The sequence below is a fragment of the Camelus bactrianus genome, chromosome 7, assembly GCF_048773025.1.
Source record: "Camelus bactrianus isolate YW-2024 breed Bactrian camel chromosome 7, ASM4877302v1, whole genome shotgun sequence".
NCBI lineage: Eukaryota > Metazoa > Chordata > Mammalia > Artiodactyla > Camelidae > Camelus > Camelus bactrianus.
Genome location: NC_133545.1, coordinates 15,775,562 through 15,794,959, shown reverse-complemented (window position 1 = coordinate 15,794,959; position 19,398 = coordinate 15,775,562). Strand labels below are relative to the sequence as shown.

Below are 19,398 nucleotides of genomic sequence, written 5' to 3'. Positions count from 1 at the left end.
AAACATAGTGTTATGAGGATTTTTTTCATGGTGTTACTGGTTTTTGAAAACAGTCTTTTAATGACTGCATAATCATTACGTGTACCTAGCGTAGTTTATTTTTCATTGCCCTATCATTGGACGTAGTTTGTTTCTAATATTTAGCCCCAAATGACTAAAGTTTATTTTTTGTCAATTGCTTTACAGTTTTTGCCTCTCATGTGATAGAAATAAACCCTGAAAGGGGTATACATTTTATCGAAGCCCTAGAATTCCCTCATTAACATGTATTTCCTTATTTAATGAAAACAATAACAGCAACCATGCCTCATCAATAAAAGTCACTTCTGATGGATAGTGGATGCTGATAATTGCAATCTCTTCAACAAACTGTTCTGATACTTTTTGGCATTTCTTTTAAATATCTTACTTACCTTTTCTTAAGAAGGTCATCATGACCTAAGTGTTTAGAACTTTAGTCAGCCAAGTTCTTTCTTGGTGTTTATTATTTTTCACCCATATGTTTCTGTCTTTCTAGTGCTGCTGCTCTCCCTGGCTACCACTGGTTTCAGTTTTACCCCAACATCTTACCCTAAGAAATTATCCCTCAATTCTGTGAATTTATTTTACTTGGAAGTCTTTTTCAGATTTAACTTAACATCATTATATTAAGAACACTAATCTCACAAAAACAGTGCTTTGGATTGAGATAAATAACTATAAACAGAGAGTTAAAGACGGTGTGTATATTTATTAATCCTAAAACCCACTATTATGTGGCAGTAAGCCTATTTTTTAAATAAATGACTTTGAAATTTTTAAAAAATATAGAAAAATGAATAATTAAAAAAATTTTTTTTCAATGACTGTTGTAGTCCCAGTTCTCAAAATCAGCCTTGAGAAAATTATGTGCCGTGGAAATAATGACTTTAAAATAATAATTTTAAAAACCACCATCTACAGTTACCAAACTTGGATAGAAAATTCTATGTAATGGACTTTTTAAGCAAAGTTTAATTTTACTGTCTGTATAGTTGTATATACTTTTCCTTTGCCAGAAATATTTTTCCTTGTTGATACATAGCTTTTAAAAACACTTTTAATGAAGAGGTGATAATAGGGTCATTTGGGGGAGGTCTACCAGTGATTCTTAACTTCTTTGGTTCAAGCCATGGGATAGAACACTGGTCTGGGAATGAGAAGTGCAGGGTGGACTTACAGCACATTTGCTGCCAGGCTTTATGGTCTTGGGGAAATCATTCACTGCTCTGAGCTTCACATGCTTCACCTGTGAAATAAGGGTGATTAGAGGAGATGCTTTCTCAGATCTGGTCCATCTGAGATCCTGAGAGAAACTGAAATATTTGAAACTTCGGAGAAGTGTTCAAATCTGATGTTGTTTAATTCTAAATTGCCTATGGCTAGATACTGAGTGCTTTAGATTTATTAACAAATCCTAAATAACTGCTATAGAAATGTTTCTTTTACGAACGTTTTACCTTGAAAAATTAGCCTTTAGCATTGTCCTTTAGCAAAGCAAAGCAAAATGAATTGGGATCTCTATATTGCTTGGCATAAAAAAAGTAGAAAAGGGACTTCACTCATTTTCTGGAGAAAAGTGAGATGAATGAAAAACCTAGCAGGCTGTCACCTTGGACTGTTGCTGTTACTGAAATACTTGTGTCTCTGTAGTGGGAAGTGGCTGAGGTCGTTTTGGAGGTGTTTTATAAATTGCTTCGAGATTATGAACCTCAACTTGAAGATTTTGTAGACCAGTTTGTGGAACTACAAGGTAAGTTAATTCTGTCACTTTCAAATAAGATGTTAGCTATTTATAAAGCTATTTCTAATTTATAAATTATTATACATAAGATATAAATTATTTCTGTTTATAGATTAAATTAGAATTTTATATTTTTTGTTAACATTGTTTTAGTCATTTTGATTGTTCTGAGCAAGAGAAAATAAAGTGAAATTTTACTGAGTGGAAGACTAAGAACACTATCTTACAGATTCTTTAATGAGTTAACATGTAATCTGTGGACTAACTGCTGTGTGCAGATCAGCCCTTTTGGGAATTACCACGGTATACAATTTGTGTCACTGTCTCTAAAATTGAAACTTACCTTCATCTGCTTAGATACCGTTTAATTTACAAAGCTCATACGTTTCATAGAAATCAAGGGTGTGACAAAGACACTGATTCACCGTCTCTTGGACTGTGTTATGTTCTATTTAGGAGAAGAAATCATAGCCTATAAGCCACCAGGATTTAGTCTGATGTATCATCTTCTGAATGAGTCACCCATGTTGGAGCTTGCTCTTAGTTTACTGGAGGAGGGCGTTAAGCAGCTTGATACCTATGCTCCTTTCCCTGGTATGTGTCTGAATGTCTTCATATCTTGAAAACCATTTTGATATTTTTGTTTTTTGTAAACTGAAGGTTTGAAGTAGATGACCTCTGAAGTTCTTTTTCACTGTAAGATTCTTTCTGTATTTACAGTGTTGTTTTAGTGAGCCATACAATGCAAGTATATTAAATGCAAGTATATTAAAACTGAATGCAGACTAAAGTACAGAGACTCTCATTATAATATAACTCATATTATTGCAGGGTCTCTGGTAGGTAATTATAATGTCTCTTATCACTTTAACTTCTTTAACATGCCTAACTTTAAAGTACCTTTTGTTTTATTTTCTCCATAGGATTTGTAAAAGCACTTAACTATTGTGCATGGTACATAGTATTCAATAAATTTCATTTAATATTGCTGTTACTACTAATTTAATTCACTTACTGAGTGCTTACTCTGCACCTGGCACTTTTAAAAACACAGTACGTATATTAATACATTTAACCTGTGCAGAGGTCCTATGTGGTAGATATTGTTTCCATTTAATGAATAAGGAAGTTGATACAGAAGGAGGTTGCACATCTCTCTCCAGGGTCAGGGCTGTGATTTGAACATAAGCAGTTTGGCTCCAGAGCCCATATGTTTTAAATTTGAATGATCGGATTATAGATGACCCTTATATTTTCTACGTCCTTATTTTCCAAATTGTCCACAGTGAATGTGTATTATTCTAAATCAGTTTCTTGGCCTCAGCACCATTGACGTTTTTGACAGAATAATTCTTTGATGTGGAGGCTGTCCTGTGTTTTAGGCCTGAACCCACCAAATGCCTGCAGCACATTCCTTGTTGTGACAGCCAATGTCTCCAGACATTGCCAGATGTGTTCTGGGTCCAGAGTCACTCCCGTTTGAGAACCGTTGCTGTAAATAATTATGGAAAAGATACAGAAAAAAACACTGAGAAGCCATTGCATTAATGTAATCTGGGTCACAGAAGTTACTCTGATTTGCCTGGGTGAGCAGTTTTGTGAAGTTACTGCTGAAGGTTTGAAAACTTGAGGGCTTTTTGAATCTGGAACTTTTCCTTTATCATGTTTTCCTAAGAATTGACTATGAGTTTCTAAGATTCACGTGGAACTTTCTAAGTTTGATTTTGGTCCTTAGGGAAGAAACACCTGGAGAAAGCAGTGCAGCACTGCCTTGCACTTCTCAATCTTACCCTGCAGAAGGAAAACCTCTTCATGGATCTTCTAAGAGAGAGTCAGCTGGCTCTAATAGTCTCTCCTTTAGAACAGCTGTTGCAGGGAATCAATCCCAGAACTAAGAAAGCTGATAATGTGGTGAACATTGCCAGGTAGGTTCCATTTGTAGGTAAGGAAATGATGTAATGAATCAGATGACACTCTAGCTTTGATTTCCAAATCTGGTCAGAACTCTAATGCATCACATAAAAATCTTTTTAGTCTCATTATTGTCTTCTCTAGCTCCTCTGATTTTAGTTACTCTGAACCTTATAATTTCTTTTTTTTCTTTCTGATTTATTCTATGTCCTAAAAATTTCTAAGTATAAAATGACATAATATTGTTTGCCTCCTGTAGGGAAGTTGGATGTTTGGAGGATAGGGCTGAGGAGCAAACTTTTCTTTGTATACATCTGAACTTCTGGTGGTTTGCTGGCAGTGCTTGGTGGTCCATGACTTGTAGAGGCATCACTCCAATCTCTGCCTTCAGCTTTACATGGCATTCTCTCTCTGTGCGTGTCTGTGTCCAAATTTCCTCTTTTTATAAGGGGATCAGTCGTTGAGTTAGGGCTCTCCCTGATGACCTCATCTTAACTTAGTTGACTGTATCTGCAAAGGCCCTATTTCGAAATAAGGTCATTCTGGATTTGGCTATCAAAGTAAAAATTCTGGGGAAACACAGTTCAACCCTAACAGGCTACATCTAGTTAGAAGGGGAAACTTTTGTCTAATTTACCCAAAAGTGTGTCTCAAATGTTTTTTTGTTTTAAAGATACCTATATCATGGCAATAGTAATCCAGAATTGGCTTTTGAAAGTGCCAAGATCCTCTGCTGTATCTCTTGCAATTCCAATATTCAGATAAAATTGGTTGGAGATTTCACACATGACCAGGTAACTGATTTTGTTGTGGTTGTTATTTTTTGGTGCCTCCTAAGTATATCTTATTCTTGTTTGTGGAGAATTTCTCTGAGGATAAGTACATTTGTTTATGATGGATGAAAGCCTCTTGATGTGTTGGGCTCTGGTTTGTGTTTGAAGACAATACCATTTCCAGTGCTATTACGCACACTGTGGTGTGTGATTCTACCATATATACTATAGTATGTGACCGTATGGCCTAGTGAGACTGTTGCTGCGCTGAGTACATTAAAGTGATTATTAGGTTTATAAGTGTAACTTCTGTTTGTTTTTTGCATCCTTTGTTTCATCCTTTCTCAGTTGCCTCTCCTGAGTGAGCCTCTGCAATTCTGATTTCACTGTTGTGAGTTGTCTAGTTCTGTGGCTTTCTGCTGACCTACATTTGTATCTCTTCATTTGATAACACACTATGGAGAGTTTTTAGATGTTCCTCTTTTAATCCAGTCTGTAAGTTCTCTATTCACTGGATAGCTATAATTGGGGAATCCAGTTCACTAGATAGCTATAATTGGGGAATCTTCTGGGTTTTTTTCTCTTTATAGACATTTGTCCCCTTGTATTTTATGTTGGAAAGCACTGCTTTAGCTAGTTGAGTTTTATTGTGTATTCCTTCACAGTGTTTTGAAATAGCGACTCTTCTGGAATTTTGGGTGGACAGATCATTTTATGTGTAACTGCGCCTCAAATTGCAGGACTCTTAGCATCCCTGGTGCCCTCCCACCGTCTGTCAGTATTAATCTCTAGTTGTGACAACTCAAAATGCCCCCATATATTTCTAAGTGCCTTCTAAAGGCAGTGCACCCAGATTGAGAACCACTATTTATAGTAAAACAGAGATGTCTAATCTGGTTTTTGGATGAGATTCATGAAACCACATGATCATCAGGAGATGTTGAAGATGCAGATTTTCAGGTCATTGGCATTCATTTTAGTATGAATAATTATTACCAGTTTTGTCCTCCTGCTAAATTTCTTAAAGGAATAGTATCTGATCTCTCAGCCCAGAAATATAAAACTGGTGTAAGGAGTACATTTCTAAATAGAGGAGAATTTTATTTTATATTTTAGTTAAGATCTGATAGAACTGAGTATATAATGAAGAGGTTATAAAACAGCAATTTCATTTTTTTTTTTTAAACTAGTCTGATTCTTTGGGAAAGAAGATTAGGGAAGCAAGTTTTGAAACCAATAAACTTTAAAAGTTTTTATTTCTTTAATTATTTTTGTAGTGAGCTAAATGGCAATTTATGGAACTGAGTTTTCTATTAATTAAAAATGTAACTAGATTTAAATACTTTCCTTGGAGCAAACTTCCTTTTTTCTCTACAGACAAATGTTTACGAATATGTCATGCTTATCATAGTTTTTCTAATATTTAGAAACTTACTATAATTTATCTTATTGTAATCTTTATATGGCTTCAGAGTGTAAGTCAGAAGCTGATGGCTGGATTTGTGGAGTGTTTGGATAGTGAAGATACAGAAGAATTTGTACGTCTAGAAGAGGGTAATGTCTTAGATTAACATGATTTTTTTTTTTTTACTTTATATAAATAATATAAAGAAAACTGTTAAATATCTAGTAGTGATGTAACAGAAATTTGAGAATTTGCTAGCATAAATGTATATAAGGCTTTTAGGAAACCTTAAATCTGAACTCAATGTAATGGCTAATCAAGTAACTAAAACTGAAATAAACATGGAGCTTTGGAATACAAGTTTTATATTTTGCAATCTGACTTAGGTTAACCTTTTATTGTTTTGTAATTTTGTTTGTGATTTCCACATTAAGGATCAGAACTTGAGAAGAAATTAGCTGGAATCCGTCATGAAACGAGAATCCACATCTTGAATCTTCTCATCACCTCTCTGGAACGCAATCCACCCAATCTTGCTCTCTACCTTTTGGGCTTTGAATTGAAGAAACCTGTCAGTACCACAAACCTACAAGACCCAGGTATGGCCGTAAGACACACAGGCATTTATTTCTTTTGATACTTATGTATCTAAATGGTCATTTATTGAATTCTGGACTCATGGGGATAATTCACTGAAAGAAAGAAAGAATGTATGAAAGGTAATGTAATGGGTCAATCTTTAGGGCTTAGATCAAGTCTGCACAAACTAAGGCTTAGAAAATCAATATTTAACAGGTTTTCTGTGTCAGTAGTTGAAAAGATGTTTGCAGTAGAGTATATGTGTATGGAATTTAGCTTTTGTAAAGGTTTTTCAGGTTTTTAATGCAGACATTTTAAAAGAAAAACTGAATTTCCTTTTTGGTTTCATGCAGGAGTGCTAGGTTGCCCTCGGACATGCCTTCACGCCATCTTAAACATCTTGGAGAAGGGAACTGAAGGGAGAACAGGCCCGGTGGCCGTGAGGGAATCTCCTCAACTTGCTGAACTGTGTTACCAGGTACACAGAAGGCTGCACTTTGTAGCACTTAACGATAGAAGAAGCTTAACTAGGTGCTTCAATCCATCACAGATAGGAAAGTATAACAGTTAGGACTGAGCTGAAATGAGTTCATTTAGTAGTTTGACCAGTCTTTCATTAATGTATAAAATCCATAAAGCACAAACCCAAGATCCTGTAGATCCATAAGATCCTATATGTTAATCACTTGAAAAATAAGGGAAATTGGATGGCCTTAGACCAGACAACGTAGGAACTTCCCAAGGATGCTATGTTTCAAATTGTTTCTTTTTGGTGTAGAAAGTAGTGGATTTGGGTCAGAAGACCTCTGGTTCCTATCTTTACCCCTTAAGTAGCTAAGTCACTTTGGGCATCCTGTGAAACTTCTCTTGAGTTTTTAAAGCTGTGAAATGGACTGTTGTGAGACTTAAATGAGAATGTAAGAATGTAAGGGAAAGTGCTTTTTAAGAACCATGTAAATTATGCAGCCCTGTAGCTATATATAAGGTGGTAGAAAGTCAAATTAATGTAAGATTAGACTATAATGAGAACTGCTGTTTTACTTGTGTTTTATTGTTTTATTTTTTGTTTTCTTTATTTTATAAGTATTTAAAGAACTAGGCTTTGTAAGATACAACTAATTTCTCCATTTAAGTTGTACTCTGATTCACATTTTCATGACAAGAAATACGTCATTAACTTTTAGTAACATGGAGCTTTTTTTTTGTTATTCTCCTATTTTTCTTTTTGTAATTCTTTGCTCTTTTCTTCTGTCCCTGGCTATCCAAACAGCCCTCATGCTAAGTACTACAGGGAGGTCTTCCTGTGAATCCCTTAGTAAGGGAACAAACTTGATGTATATTTTAGCACAGTGTTTACAGAATTTGAGATACTTAGGTAGAAGCAATTGATGTGGTTAATCATCTGAGCTAATGGAGTTAGGCAGGTTAAGTAATTGAATGAAGCCAGATTTAAGAAACATAGATGGGGAGGGAGAGAGGGTCGGAGAACCTGGCAGACTGGAGAGCACATGCCCTGCTACTCGGCCCCTGCTCATTTGTACCAGTTTGGAATGCGAGCCCTGGTTTGCCAGATCCTCTGCTTTTCAAAACACTGTACTGGCCAAACAAAACATGTCTAAACCAGCAGTCTGCCAGTTTATTACATATGCTCTGTGACTCTGCTACTTGAAGTGTAGACCAGCATCATCAGCATCCCCTCCTGGGAGCTTGTTAGTGTAGAATCTCAGGCCCTACTCCAGACCTGCTGATTCAGAACCTGCATTTTAATAAGAAGTGCTATTCCATATTTAATGAGAGACACTTCCATTACCTCTAGGTTTATACTCTACTATGCTTCAGGAAAAAAAACAAACCTCTAAGAAGAGCTTGTTAGTTTAAAAATAAATCTCAGTATATGAGAGGGAAATAATTTGGGCTTTATTGGTACTTTCATCATCTAGCCTTGGAAGGCCTTCTGGGTGAAGAGTTGACACTGAGCTTTTTGCCTTTGCTCTCTTCTCTTTAAGGATGGAGAGTTTTTCCTACCTGCTTTTGGGAACTAGGAAGGATACTGGGTACACCCTTGTAAAGAGGCTTTTCATGCTTTTGGAACTCACTTTTTGTGTCCTTCTCATTCTAACAGTATTACCTCCCATATTTTTGAGCATCTGTCCTTGTGTCTTTTTAACCTGCCATCAGTAGGAATAACTAGTTTTTGTTTTGAGAAGTTCAATATTTATAGCGTATCAAAAACAGTATCAAAGCTGTTTAAAAGAAAAGCTTATATCTGCAACAGAACTATTTACGTTTTTACCTTGTGTTCTCTTATCTTTTTGTTGTGCATACATATTGTATATTTAGTTACGTTCAGTAGACATACCAGCTTGTGTCCTTCCCCTAACTCCACCTCTGTAAATGTTCTATGCTGCTACAATGTAAATTACACTTAGATTGTTTCCAGTTTTTTACTGTGCTTTACTCAACATTAGTTATCTTTTGTTGTTTTATATTTTTCTTAAGACTATATTTCTGGACACAGATTTAATTTACAGCCAGTTGTCATTACTAGTTTTCTAAAGTCACAGCGAACACTGAATTGGTGAATACTGAACCACTGCTCTTTGGAAATATATAAGGTTAGATTCCTGCAAGGTATACTCTAGTCACAACACTTTCATCAACTGATGAATGTATAACCTTGGTTTTCAGAAGTTACTTCCAAGTAATTTGCTACTAATAATAGTTAAAATACTAAAACTTGATAATTAACTATATATGATTTCAAGATTAGTCCTATAATAATGTCATCAGCATTCTCCAGTTGTATTCCAATATATTTTGAGTTAGTGTGCCAAGAACTGCTTATAATGCTGAGCTTCTGTTTTATATATACATGTGTTTATCCATTTTGAGTTGTTAATGGGTCTTAGTTTCCACTTAGTAGACTTAAGCTCACTTTTAATCTTAAAATGTGTAATGCAGAAAACTGATTTGGGGATTTTCTTATTTTATTGTAATTCTTTAGGTGATATATCAGTTGTGTGCGTGCTCTGATACATCTGGTCCTACTATGAGATACTTGAGAACCAGCCAGGATTTCTTATTTTCTCAGTTGCAACATTTACCGTTTTCTAACAAAGGTAGGATATTATTTTCCCTTATTCCTATAACAAATTTGTAAAATTTGTGTTGAGTGATTTTAATTTCCCAGCATTTGAAGGTAGCAGTTTTAGAATTCGTGGAATTTCATTCTCATTTTGTTACTTTGCTTCTGTGTTACATTAGGTTGCTTTTGTAATTTGTGTTTGAGAAACCTGATATTTTAACTGCCAGCATAAACTTATTTTAAAGTAGCCTGTTAATGATGGAATCTGAACCTTATACTAACATAAAATTTTTTAATTGTTTTGAAGGAATAAGAAAATATTTATATAAGATTTCAGAAATTTAGATTTTTTGAGTGAAAATTGTTTTGTAAAAATCTCTGTTTTACTTCTGTTTCTTGTCTATATATTGAAACCAATTCAAGTCTTGAAATGAAAAGTAGAAAACTATTTATGGTAACTTTAGTTTATTGACCTGATCAACACAATTATCCCAGGCTTACCTATGTTTTATAGGATTCTATTTTATATAATATTCTTTTTGATCAATTTTTAATAATATTCTGAGTTATATTATATCCACATAGTAGTGGTTTTATTGAACTTCTTAAAAGTTAATTTTGTATCATCTTTATGTTTTAGGAAATCTAAGCTCACAAATTTCATAATAAATTTCCATTACTGGTGATTATCAGCTTCTATTTACTTTTTAAAGTATGGTGTGAGAGACTGTTGGGAATTATCTAATGGCAAAAATTTTTCACGTCATTTTTATTATAAGTGTATTTTAGTTTTAGTCTGAAGATTTTGTTTATAAGGTTTTTAAGAAACCTTTTTTTATACCTAATTAGAAAAAAAAAGTTAATATCTTGCCTATTATGGTGTCTACTTAAAAAAATGTACCTAACTTTGCTCATAGTAATAATTATTATTAGTAGTAGTAGCAGTGTTTGGTGAACTTTATATAATTTAGGACTTCAAAGCCAGGCATTTAAAAATAATATTGGATTCAGAAACTTCTGTTGTAAGTGATTCCCGATCCGAATTATATGTTAGACCAAATGTCCTTGGTAATCATAAGACATCATAAAATTGTGGAATTTAAATTTATTTCAGTTTTTAAAAATGTATTTTTTTAATAAAAATCAAATTGTATCATAGTTAAAAAGTTAAATATTTGAGAATTACTTAGGTTTTCTGTTTAAATACTAAATTCTGTGTTAATGAATTATGTCATAGACTCAGAATTCTGTAGATTTGTGTGAAATTATTCTGGCAACAGAAACTTGATTCTCTTTTGTTCTTCAGTTGCTTTTGCTCACTTTTCATAGACAGGTACTAACTTATTTTTTCTCCCTTGGCATCTGTTTTTTTTTTTTCTTTTTAACTTTACAGAGTGATAAATTATTATGTTGCCAAGTTTCATAAATTATTAACTTTATGATATATGTGAAAATGTCTGATGAGTTACGGATTTTAAGTCTGTTCTGATCTTGTGTTATTGTTCTGAGAAATTAAGCATGTCTTTAAATTTCAGAATATGAAATATCTATGCTGAACCAAATGTCATGGCTGATGAAGACTGCCTCAATAGAACTAAGGGTAACTTCTCTGAATCGTCAGCGGTCACATACCCAGAGGCTCCTACACCTCTTACTGGATGACATGCCGGTGAAACCATACTCAGGTGAACATGTGAATGTTGGCATTTGTTTTGTTGTGTTGCCGCCTGGTCTCTGAATGCAAGCACAAATCTGAGTCTTGTGTTTAGTATGTGATTGGAGGCCAAACAACTTCTTTCTGCCTTTAGAATTTTTTTTTTCTTTAAACACAAAATTTAAAAATCACCCATAATTGCCATTATATTATTGTTTGAAGCATCCACATTTTGCTATATTCATATACACAAATATTCATTGGAGTTTGTCACACTTAGCCCGCATGACCCAAGATATTCTAACATGTATTTTACATGCAAATTAAGCATGAGCTTTTCTGATCATCTCAGTGGCATGATTAGGTCCTGCCTCTTTTGGAGCTTTGATTATCCTCATTACAGTTGTGAACTGGATCCCATAGAGACAGAAATAATTAGATGAATGTTGCTGATAAGTCCTCATCATCTTTGCATTTTAATTATCCATTTGTAAGGGGCTTTTTGACCTAGAAACAATGACATAGAAATAAAATACCTTATGTTTGTTATTTCCAAATAAATTTTTTGAGTGTGTTGTTCTTTTTCTGATCTGTTATTACTGATGCTCCAACAGATGGGGAAGGAGGAATAGAAGATGAAAATAGATCTGTCTCTGGGTTCCTGCACTTTGACACTGCTACAAAAGGTAAAGCCCTTTGATTTGGTAATACATTTGTCGATAAGTATATATCAAATTGCCTAAAATTTCAGGAGAGAAATAATGCCTTTATCTGCAAAATCTGAACTGGTATAGAAAAGCTATGTAAAGGGTTATTTATCATCAAAAAAATTTTTTATAACTAGAATGATAGGATGGGAAAAATAATTTTGCAAATGGATATATTAGAAATAAAATCAAATTTAGATTTCAGCACAGTCTTCAGTTTCCAGAATGATAGTACTGTCTTTGTGAGCTGAGTACAATGGTTTGCTCTTCTCCTCAGTGTCCCAAGTAAAATTGAACTACTTTTTATTATTTCTAGTGCGTCGAAAAATTCTAAGTATTCTCGACTCCATTGACTTCAGTCAGGAGATCCCTGAGCCTTTGCAGTTGGATTTCTTTGATCGAGCCCAGATTGAACAAGTTATTGCTAACTGTGAACACAAGAATTTACGGGGACAGACAGTCTGCAATGTCAAGGTGAGCATTGTTTTAGACTGTGTACAGTATTAAGTAGTTCAGGCATTGAGTTGTTAGGAAAAAATAACTTTTTTAATCTAACAGAAATAGTGGTTTATTGGTGTTCACTTTTCAAACAGCCAGGAAATAAAAGTGAATAGGCCACACTACAGGGTTCCCTGTTACCTTCCTCTTAGTAGTCATGCCGCCCAGCTATGACTGTGGAGTGGTTTTAACTGTTTAACTCCCTACCAGGTAAGTGGTAATGGCCTCACTAGTAGGAAGAAGATACCCAGGCTGCACTGAGTTTCCTGCCACAGAGGCTCTTTGGTACCACTGTTTGGAATGGGATATACCCACTGTTTTTGACAGAAATTGGACAGTGCCACTATTAGTTCACATGTAAAGGCATCTGAAACTTTTCCCTTTAGGGCAGTTTATAGTAATTGCTAGGTAATTATTCTACTGGTGTCTGAAATGGTCTTATTTTTTCTCTTTTCTCAATTATATAGCTTCTCCATAGAGTTCTGGTAGCAGAAGTAAACGCCCTTCAGGGTATGGCAGCCATAGGACAGAGACCTCTACTGATGGAGGTGAGCCCTGTTGAGTATATGTCAGTTTAACCTTTTAACTGCTTAAACTACTTAAATTGCCAGTAACAACTGGTTGATTGAAAAACAATAAATTGATTTCTAGTTCATCAATCAGTAAACTACTTAAAAAATTAAACTTTAATCTTTCAGTTTTGATTTAGAGCCGTTATAAGCTGAACTCGGGTTAATGTCTGGATGCCAGAGTAAATAACATCTTTTCTGCTAAGCTAGTTGAGGATTTACAACCTGCCTATATTGTGTAATAGACTTCACTTGCTCCCTCTCAGTGAGGGAGGAAAGAGTCGTTTCTCATCACACATGGGGAAATATGGGTAAGAGGTCAGATGGGAAGGACCACATACATGGAAATGGAAACACAGCCAGCTAGCCCAAAGCAGGAGACAGAGAAATAAATGACACATCAAGGAAACATGCCATTGAACTTGAGTTTTAGGCAACTCTCGTGCTCCACAGTAAGTATAAGTAGACAGTTGCAAGAAGGAAGATGGGTTAAAAAACTCATTTCCACCCATATCACCTCTGCCTTCTGCCTTCTGCCTTATACACTCACCCACCCGCCCACACAAATACACACACACACACACACACACACACAGCCTTATGTATTATTTTTCATAGCTCTGGCCACCAGTATAACATGAAAAGTTATCTGCTGGCTGGCATGCATGCATAAGGTTTCCACAGTATACTATAAATGTTTTCAGATCAACTGGCAGTGTTAAAAATATAAACCTGTTGGTAAAAGACATTATTTGCCTGTGTGTTAACCTTGTGATTCAATTTCTGTGGCTTCAGGAAATCAGCACTATACTTCAGTATGTGGTAGGAAGAAACAAGCTGCTGCAGTGTCTTCATGCAAAACGGCACGCACTGGAGTCATGGAGGCAGCTGGTAGAAATTATACTGACAGCTTGTCCCCAGGACCTCATTCAGACAGAGGATCGACAACTGATTATTCGTGATATTTTACAAGATGTGCATGATAAGGTGACATGCTTTTTAAATTACTCTATACTGCTGAACAAATATTTACATCATTTAAATAGTTTGCCACTCTCCTCTTTTTCCATTTTAGATTTGGAGTAAATAGAGTTGTGCAATGCCAGTGTTAAGACTTTCCTTGAGAAATGTATTAACTCTGTACAGTAATGGCTCTCAACTAGAGTGTGTATCAGAATTTTCTAGGAAGCTTTTTAAAAATAAACATAACAGATCCTACCCTAGACATACTAAATGGAACACTCTAGTGGTAAGCCCATTGTGTCAATTTCCTTTGAAAACCTTAGGAAATATAATAGGGATTTCTTCTGGTTAAGAACACATCACTCAGCATCCAATTTAAATTTCTTTTTATATATTAGCTTTCATTTTCTTTGCACAATACAATTCCATTCTTACATTCTTATGGCAGATGAAAAGCTAAATGTATAAAACATGTTAATGACTGTACCTGAAAGCAGGATCCTCACTCTGATTTGTCTTTCTGCTTTAAGATACTGGATGATGAAGCAGCACAGGAGTTAATGCCGGTGGTGGCAGGTGCTGTGTTCACCCTGACTGCTCACCTCAGCCAAGCCGTTCGCACAGAACAGAAGCAACCATTGGTCTTGGGACCCGGAGAGGCCCATTATGCGCTTATGCTTGATAGTCCTTTCGCCTCACCTCCTCCAGCAGAAAATCCAGTGGTGGGCTTTGCTTCTATTGGCGATTCTTCACTTCACATCATACTGAAGAAACTGTTAGACTTCATTTTGAAGACAGGTTTTTTAATCTGAATTTTCTATAAATTACAACTTTTGTATTTGTTTTAACCTTAATTTGAAAAAAGGTTTTTTACTTTACTGTATTTTCCTAGGTGGTGGATTCCAGCGAGTGAGGACACACCTATATGGCTCTCTGCTTTATTACTTACAGATTGCCCAGAGACCAGATGAACCAGACACCTTAGAAGCAGGTATAATTAGAGAGATTTCTAATCTTTTCTGTTCTTAGAGATTGGGGGTTACTTTAAATTTTTTAAGAATCACTTTTTCATCTTTGGATAAGCCAAGCAATAATAAATGACTCTTTGTGGATAGAATCATTAAATTGCTTATTCTAACGTCAAGGAAGAATGTTTAGTTTTCTGAGATTGTGATGATAGTACATGAGAGATATAAAAACAAACCCTCAAATACTACTTTAGCTTGTATATTTTTATAACTCCCTCTCACCTCTGGTCCCATTGAACAACACAAACAGTACATATCTAGTTGAATCTTTAAAAATGGCTGTTATTCCACAGTTTGGAAGTAACATTTATTTAACCATTTGCTTTATTCATAAGCATTTAAATTGTTTCTAATTTTTTACATAATATCTTCTTAGAAAGTAATAATAGCCAAGTGATATATTTATAGTAATGTCCTACCAGCTTAAATAATGCACAAAAATACCTTTAAGGTCATTACAAATAATAGTTCAGAGACGCTTTTTAAACAAATAGCTTTTTTAAGAGATAGTAATGGAGATTTCACTCCCCACTGCTTTCTGCCAACACACCTCCCCCATTTTCCTCTTGACTGAAAGAAAAATTTTAACTTTGTATTTAGTTGAATTGGCAAAAATCACCACTTAACCACTAGGTGGAGTTCTACAACATGCTGTATAAGAAGTCATTATCAAGATGTGAATATAGTGAGATCATAAAAGAAAATTCTCCTTTGTTTTTAATTAAGTGATCTACTTTTATCCCTTAATCATTTTTTCTTAGTCATAATTATTGCTTATTTTGATTTATTTTAAATAGCAAAGTACTTTATTCCCTAGATACTATTTTTTTAAGTTTAAAGTTAGAAATATTAAATTTAATAAACATTTATTGAGCATATACTTTTGTGCCAGACACTGTACCTACTTCACATTTGTTTTAAGACAAAACTGAATTTTTAATATTTGTGTACTTATTTTTCCATACCACTTTTACTTTATTTTTAACATTACCATATATAGTGGGTACTGGGCAGCCATGTTCCCTGTTTTGTTTAAAAGGAATCTGACAAATAGAGGCTAAGTGACTTGCTTGTTTGTGACATGTCTGAGAATTAGAATTCAGTTCTCTCAATTTGTAGCAGAATGTTGTTTCTCTCAACCTTAGCATGTCACATCTTCATCTTTTTATTTTATCTTTTTGTAATTGATAATTTTTCCTTATTGTAATTTGGTAGGTAATACCAGCAATGTGTTTATAACTTGTATCACAGTTGATTAATTTCTAATATATAAAGGGCATCTACAAAACAAAAATCTCTGTAAGTAGATCCTATTACCTTGAGCTGGCAATGCAGTAGGTCTAGGGAGGAACCAAAGATTATGTATTTTTTGATAAAATTATTTGGAGGATCTTATATTTCTCCCTAATTAAGAACAGTGTAGTTGAAATCTGACATTGCTTTTGCATATCTAATTCCTGGGGGTTAGCTGACAACCATTGACATCATGAGTCTCTCTCTTTGTCTGTATTCTTTTCGCTTTCTATTTTCTCTTGTTTCTGCCAGAGATCACCAGGAGGAAAATGTAGGTTATTTGACCAGAGCCTACATGTTTAATAGGAACCACAATTATTATATTCTAGATTTCCTTATTGATCTGTTTCTTAAGCTCTAGTATTATAAAAATATTTCACACTTAAAAACAGATTGATAGTGACACAAATATACATTTTTCAGCATATTCTTAATCAGATTAATTAAAAAAATTTATTGAAGTACAGTCAGTTATAATGTGTCAGTTTCTGGTGCAAGATTAATGTTTTTAGTAAAAGTTTATATAGCCAACCTATAGCATTATGTATGTACCTTGGTGTAGAGGATATAGTGTATCCTGCTTAGTTTTATTTCCGTGAGATTAGCCTTGTTTGAATGTTTTGTTGTAATTTTAATAAAATGGACTCTATTGCTGTTTAAAACAGATTCATTTTTAACTTTCCATTTTTGTAGAACCTTATCATTCAACTTTATAGTTGATTTATGGAAGATGTCAGTTTGAATTCTTACTCCTAAAATTGTTTAAATTGTTGCAATTTTAAACATTATTATAGGTTTTTCTCACATGTTCTTTTTTCTTTTAAACTGGCTTTTCTTTTTTTTAAGTTTGACCAGTTAATGATATTCAATAGTATCTTTTATTTGTAAGTAAGAATTAGGGATTATGGTAAGAGTAAGCAATTTTCTGCTCTGCTCATAATTCTTTTGCACTATTGTAACTTTTGATCAGGAATATTGTTGTTCTTTGTTTATGAAACGGAGTATCCATTCATCTTAAAAAAAACAATTAGAAAAGACACTCCATTGCCATTATTAAATTTTTAAGAATCCTATCATGAGATTTTCAGTTTTTTTGGTCCAGGTGTTAGTATGATGCAGAATTACAGTATAACTGTATCTGTGATTTTAGTCAAAGTAGTGGAACTGAAAGGATTTCATAAAACATCTTGCCTATTGTTGACTCTGTTCTTTTGAATCCAACTCCACTAATGACTTAAAACACTAGTGTGTAGTAGATGCAGGCCTTTTGCTTGAGGTAAATTTAGATGTCCATTTCTCACCACTCCTTTTACTTTTTTACAACCTGAGTCAGGTCCTAGAACCTTAGAACGTCTAAAAATTAATACTCAGTTATTTAAAAAATATCTTTTAGCTTTCATTTTTTATTTCAAAATAAATATTGATTGTGGGAAATTTAGAATATAGTAATGAACAAAAGGAAAAGAAAAGTCACACATTCTACCCTTCTAAGATAATTACCACATTTTGTTTATAGCCAGCCATCTTTTTTTACTGATGTATGTCTTCCTTTTTCTTTCTACTTAGTATTTTATCAGCTTTTACCCTGTCATTATATAACATTTTTAATACCTCTGTAGATTTTGCCAGTTATGGATATACCATAATTTATTTAGCTTACCCATTGTTAGCCAAATTCTCAAAGATAAAAACAGACTGATTAGCAGGATAAATACAGAAATTGGTTCTCTTGGAGTCTCATAATTCATTTTGATTTTTTTTTTCTTATTGAAGTGTAGTTGATGTTCAATACTATATAATTTATAGGTGTACAATATAGTGATTTACAATTTTTAAAGGTTATACTCCATTTATAGTTATTATAAAATATGGGTTGTATTCCCTGTGTTGCGCAATATATCCTTGTAGCTTATTTTACACGTAATAGTTTCTACCTCTTAATCCTCTATCTCTGTATTGCCCTTCTCCCCATTTTGATTTCGTTAATAGTTTAGCCTTTTCCTAATGCCATTTAGTGGCATCTTAGTTATCTTAGTGTACATTCATGGAATGGTGCATTGTGTTCTTTAAGTTTACCTGCTCAGACTCATTGGTTTATGGGTCTTTGTGTACAGACAGTAATGGAAGGATTTTTTTTGTTGTGTGTAAGGTGTAATTACTCAGTTACCAAGCTGCTTTTTGTTGAAGTGTTTTACATGTCTTCTTTATAACCCTTTAGCCAAGAAAACCATGTGGGAAAGGCTGACAGCCCCCGAGGATGTATTTAGTAAATTACAGCGAGAAAACATAGCCATCATTGAGAGCTACGGTGCCGCCCTTATGGAAGTGGTCTGTCGAGATGCTTGTGATGGTCATGAAATTGGAAGGGTACGGTAACTCCTGCTTAGTATTGTAATTGGATAAATATTTTGACTTATTAAGGTATAAATTGAATCAACTTTTCAAGTGTATGTTACATATTGAGAATTATTTTCTGTAATGTATTTTAGTGAATTTGCTTATTTGCTTTAATTTGGGATTTTTTTGTTTGCTGATATGTTTTGTTTAATTCTGTTCAGAATCTTAATTCGTTCAGAATGTACCCTCAGAGTAATCTTTTTGCTAATTTTGTTTCCTTTCACTAATAGAAACAGCAGAGATGCTGCTTGATAAATATCTGAGTAAGAATGCTGGATAAGTAGCCTTTATACTAGTGTATCTTTCTCTGCTTTGTGGAGGAGTATGTGTATTTATATATCTTTTAAGTATTGTGTCATACTGCAGTGAGGAGGTAATTTCCTGCTGAGAGAAAATTACGTAGCATTTGAGTCTTGTAGTATGCTCTCAACTATGTTTTTAAAAATGTTTTTATGCATAGAAAAAAGGCTGGGAGGCTATAGATCAAAATTGTCTGTGTTTATCAGATAATATGTTTTCTGTATACTTTTCTTTTTTTCTACAATGAGCATGTAAAACTTCACCATTGGAGGGAAAAGCTATTTTTAAAAATCCTCTTTTTTCCAACAAGTAATGTTTAGATTCTGCTAAAATATATTTAATGCCATTACTTTAATGTGTTGAATTTTGTTTCGGAAGTATAACTATCCTGAACTTCTTCCTTTTATTAATAAATTGAGATTCTGGGTATATAGCTTTCAACTTTTAAAAAAGGAAAGGAAGAATGTTGTATTG

At 34.0% G+C, this 19,398-nt stretch overlaps 1 protein-coding gene across 1 annotated transcript in view; it reads left to right on the top strand.

Moving 5' to 3' along the window:
- Positions 1–19,398, top strand: part of NUP205 (nucleoporin 205) — a 65,238-nt gene that overhangs the window by 28,076 nt on the left and 17,764 nt on the right. Inside the window, exons 16-31 of the mRNA XM_045511004.2 lie at positions 1,672–1,771; positions 2,219–2,356; positions 3,498–3,687; positions 4,347–4,467; positions 5,919–6,000; positions 6,286–6,450; positions 6,784–6,908; positions 9,435–9,549; positions 11,051–11,200; positions 11,784–11,855; positions 12,193–12,350; positions 12,842–12,922; positions 13,739–13,930; positions 14,437–14,704; positions 14,799–14,897; positions 18,446–18,594. Coding sequence (XP_045366960.2) covers positions 1,672–1,771; positions 2,219–2,356; positions 3,498–3,687; positions 4,347–4,467; positions 5,919–6,000; positions 6,286–6,450; positions 6,784–6,908; positions 9,435–9,549; positions 11,051–11,200; positions 11,784–11,855; positions 12,193–12,350; positions 12,842–12,922; positions 13,739–13,930; positions 14,437–14,704; positions 14,799–14,897; positions 18,446–18,594 — 2,205 coding nt within the window. The remainder of the gene's footprint in view (positions 1–1,671; positions 1,772–2,218; positions 2,357–3,497; positions 3,688–4,346; positions 4,468–5,918; positions 6,001–6,285; positions 6,451–6,783; positions 6,909–9,434; positions 9,550–11,050; positions 11,201–11,783; positions 11,856–12,192; positions 12,351–12,841; positions 12,923–13,738; positions 13,931–14,436; positions 14,705–14,798; positions 14,898–18,445; positions 18,595–19,398) is intronic.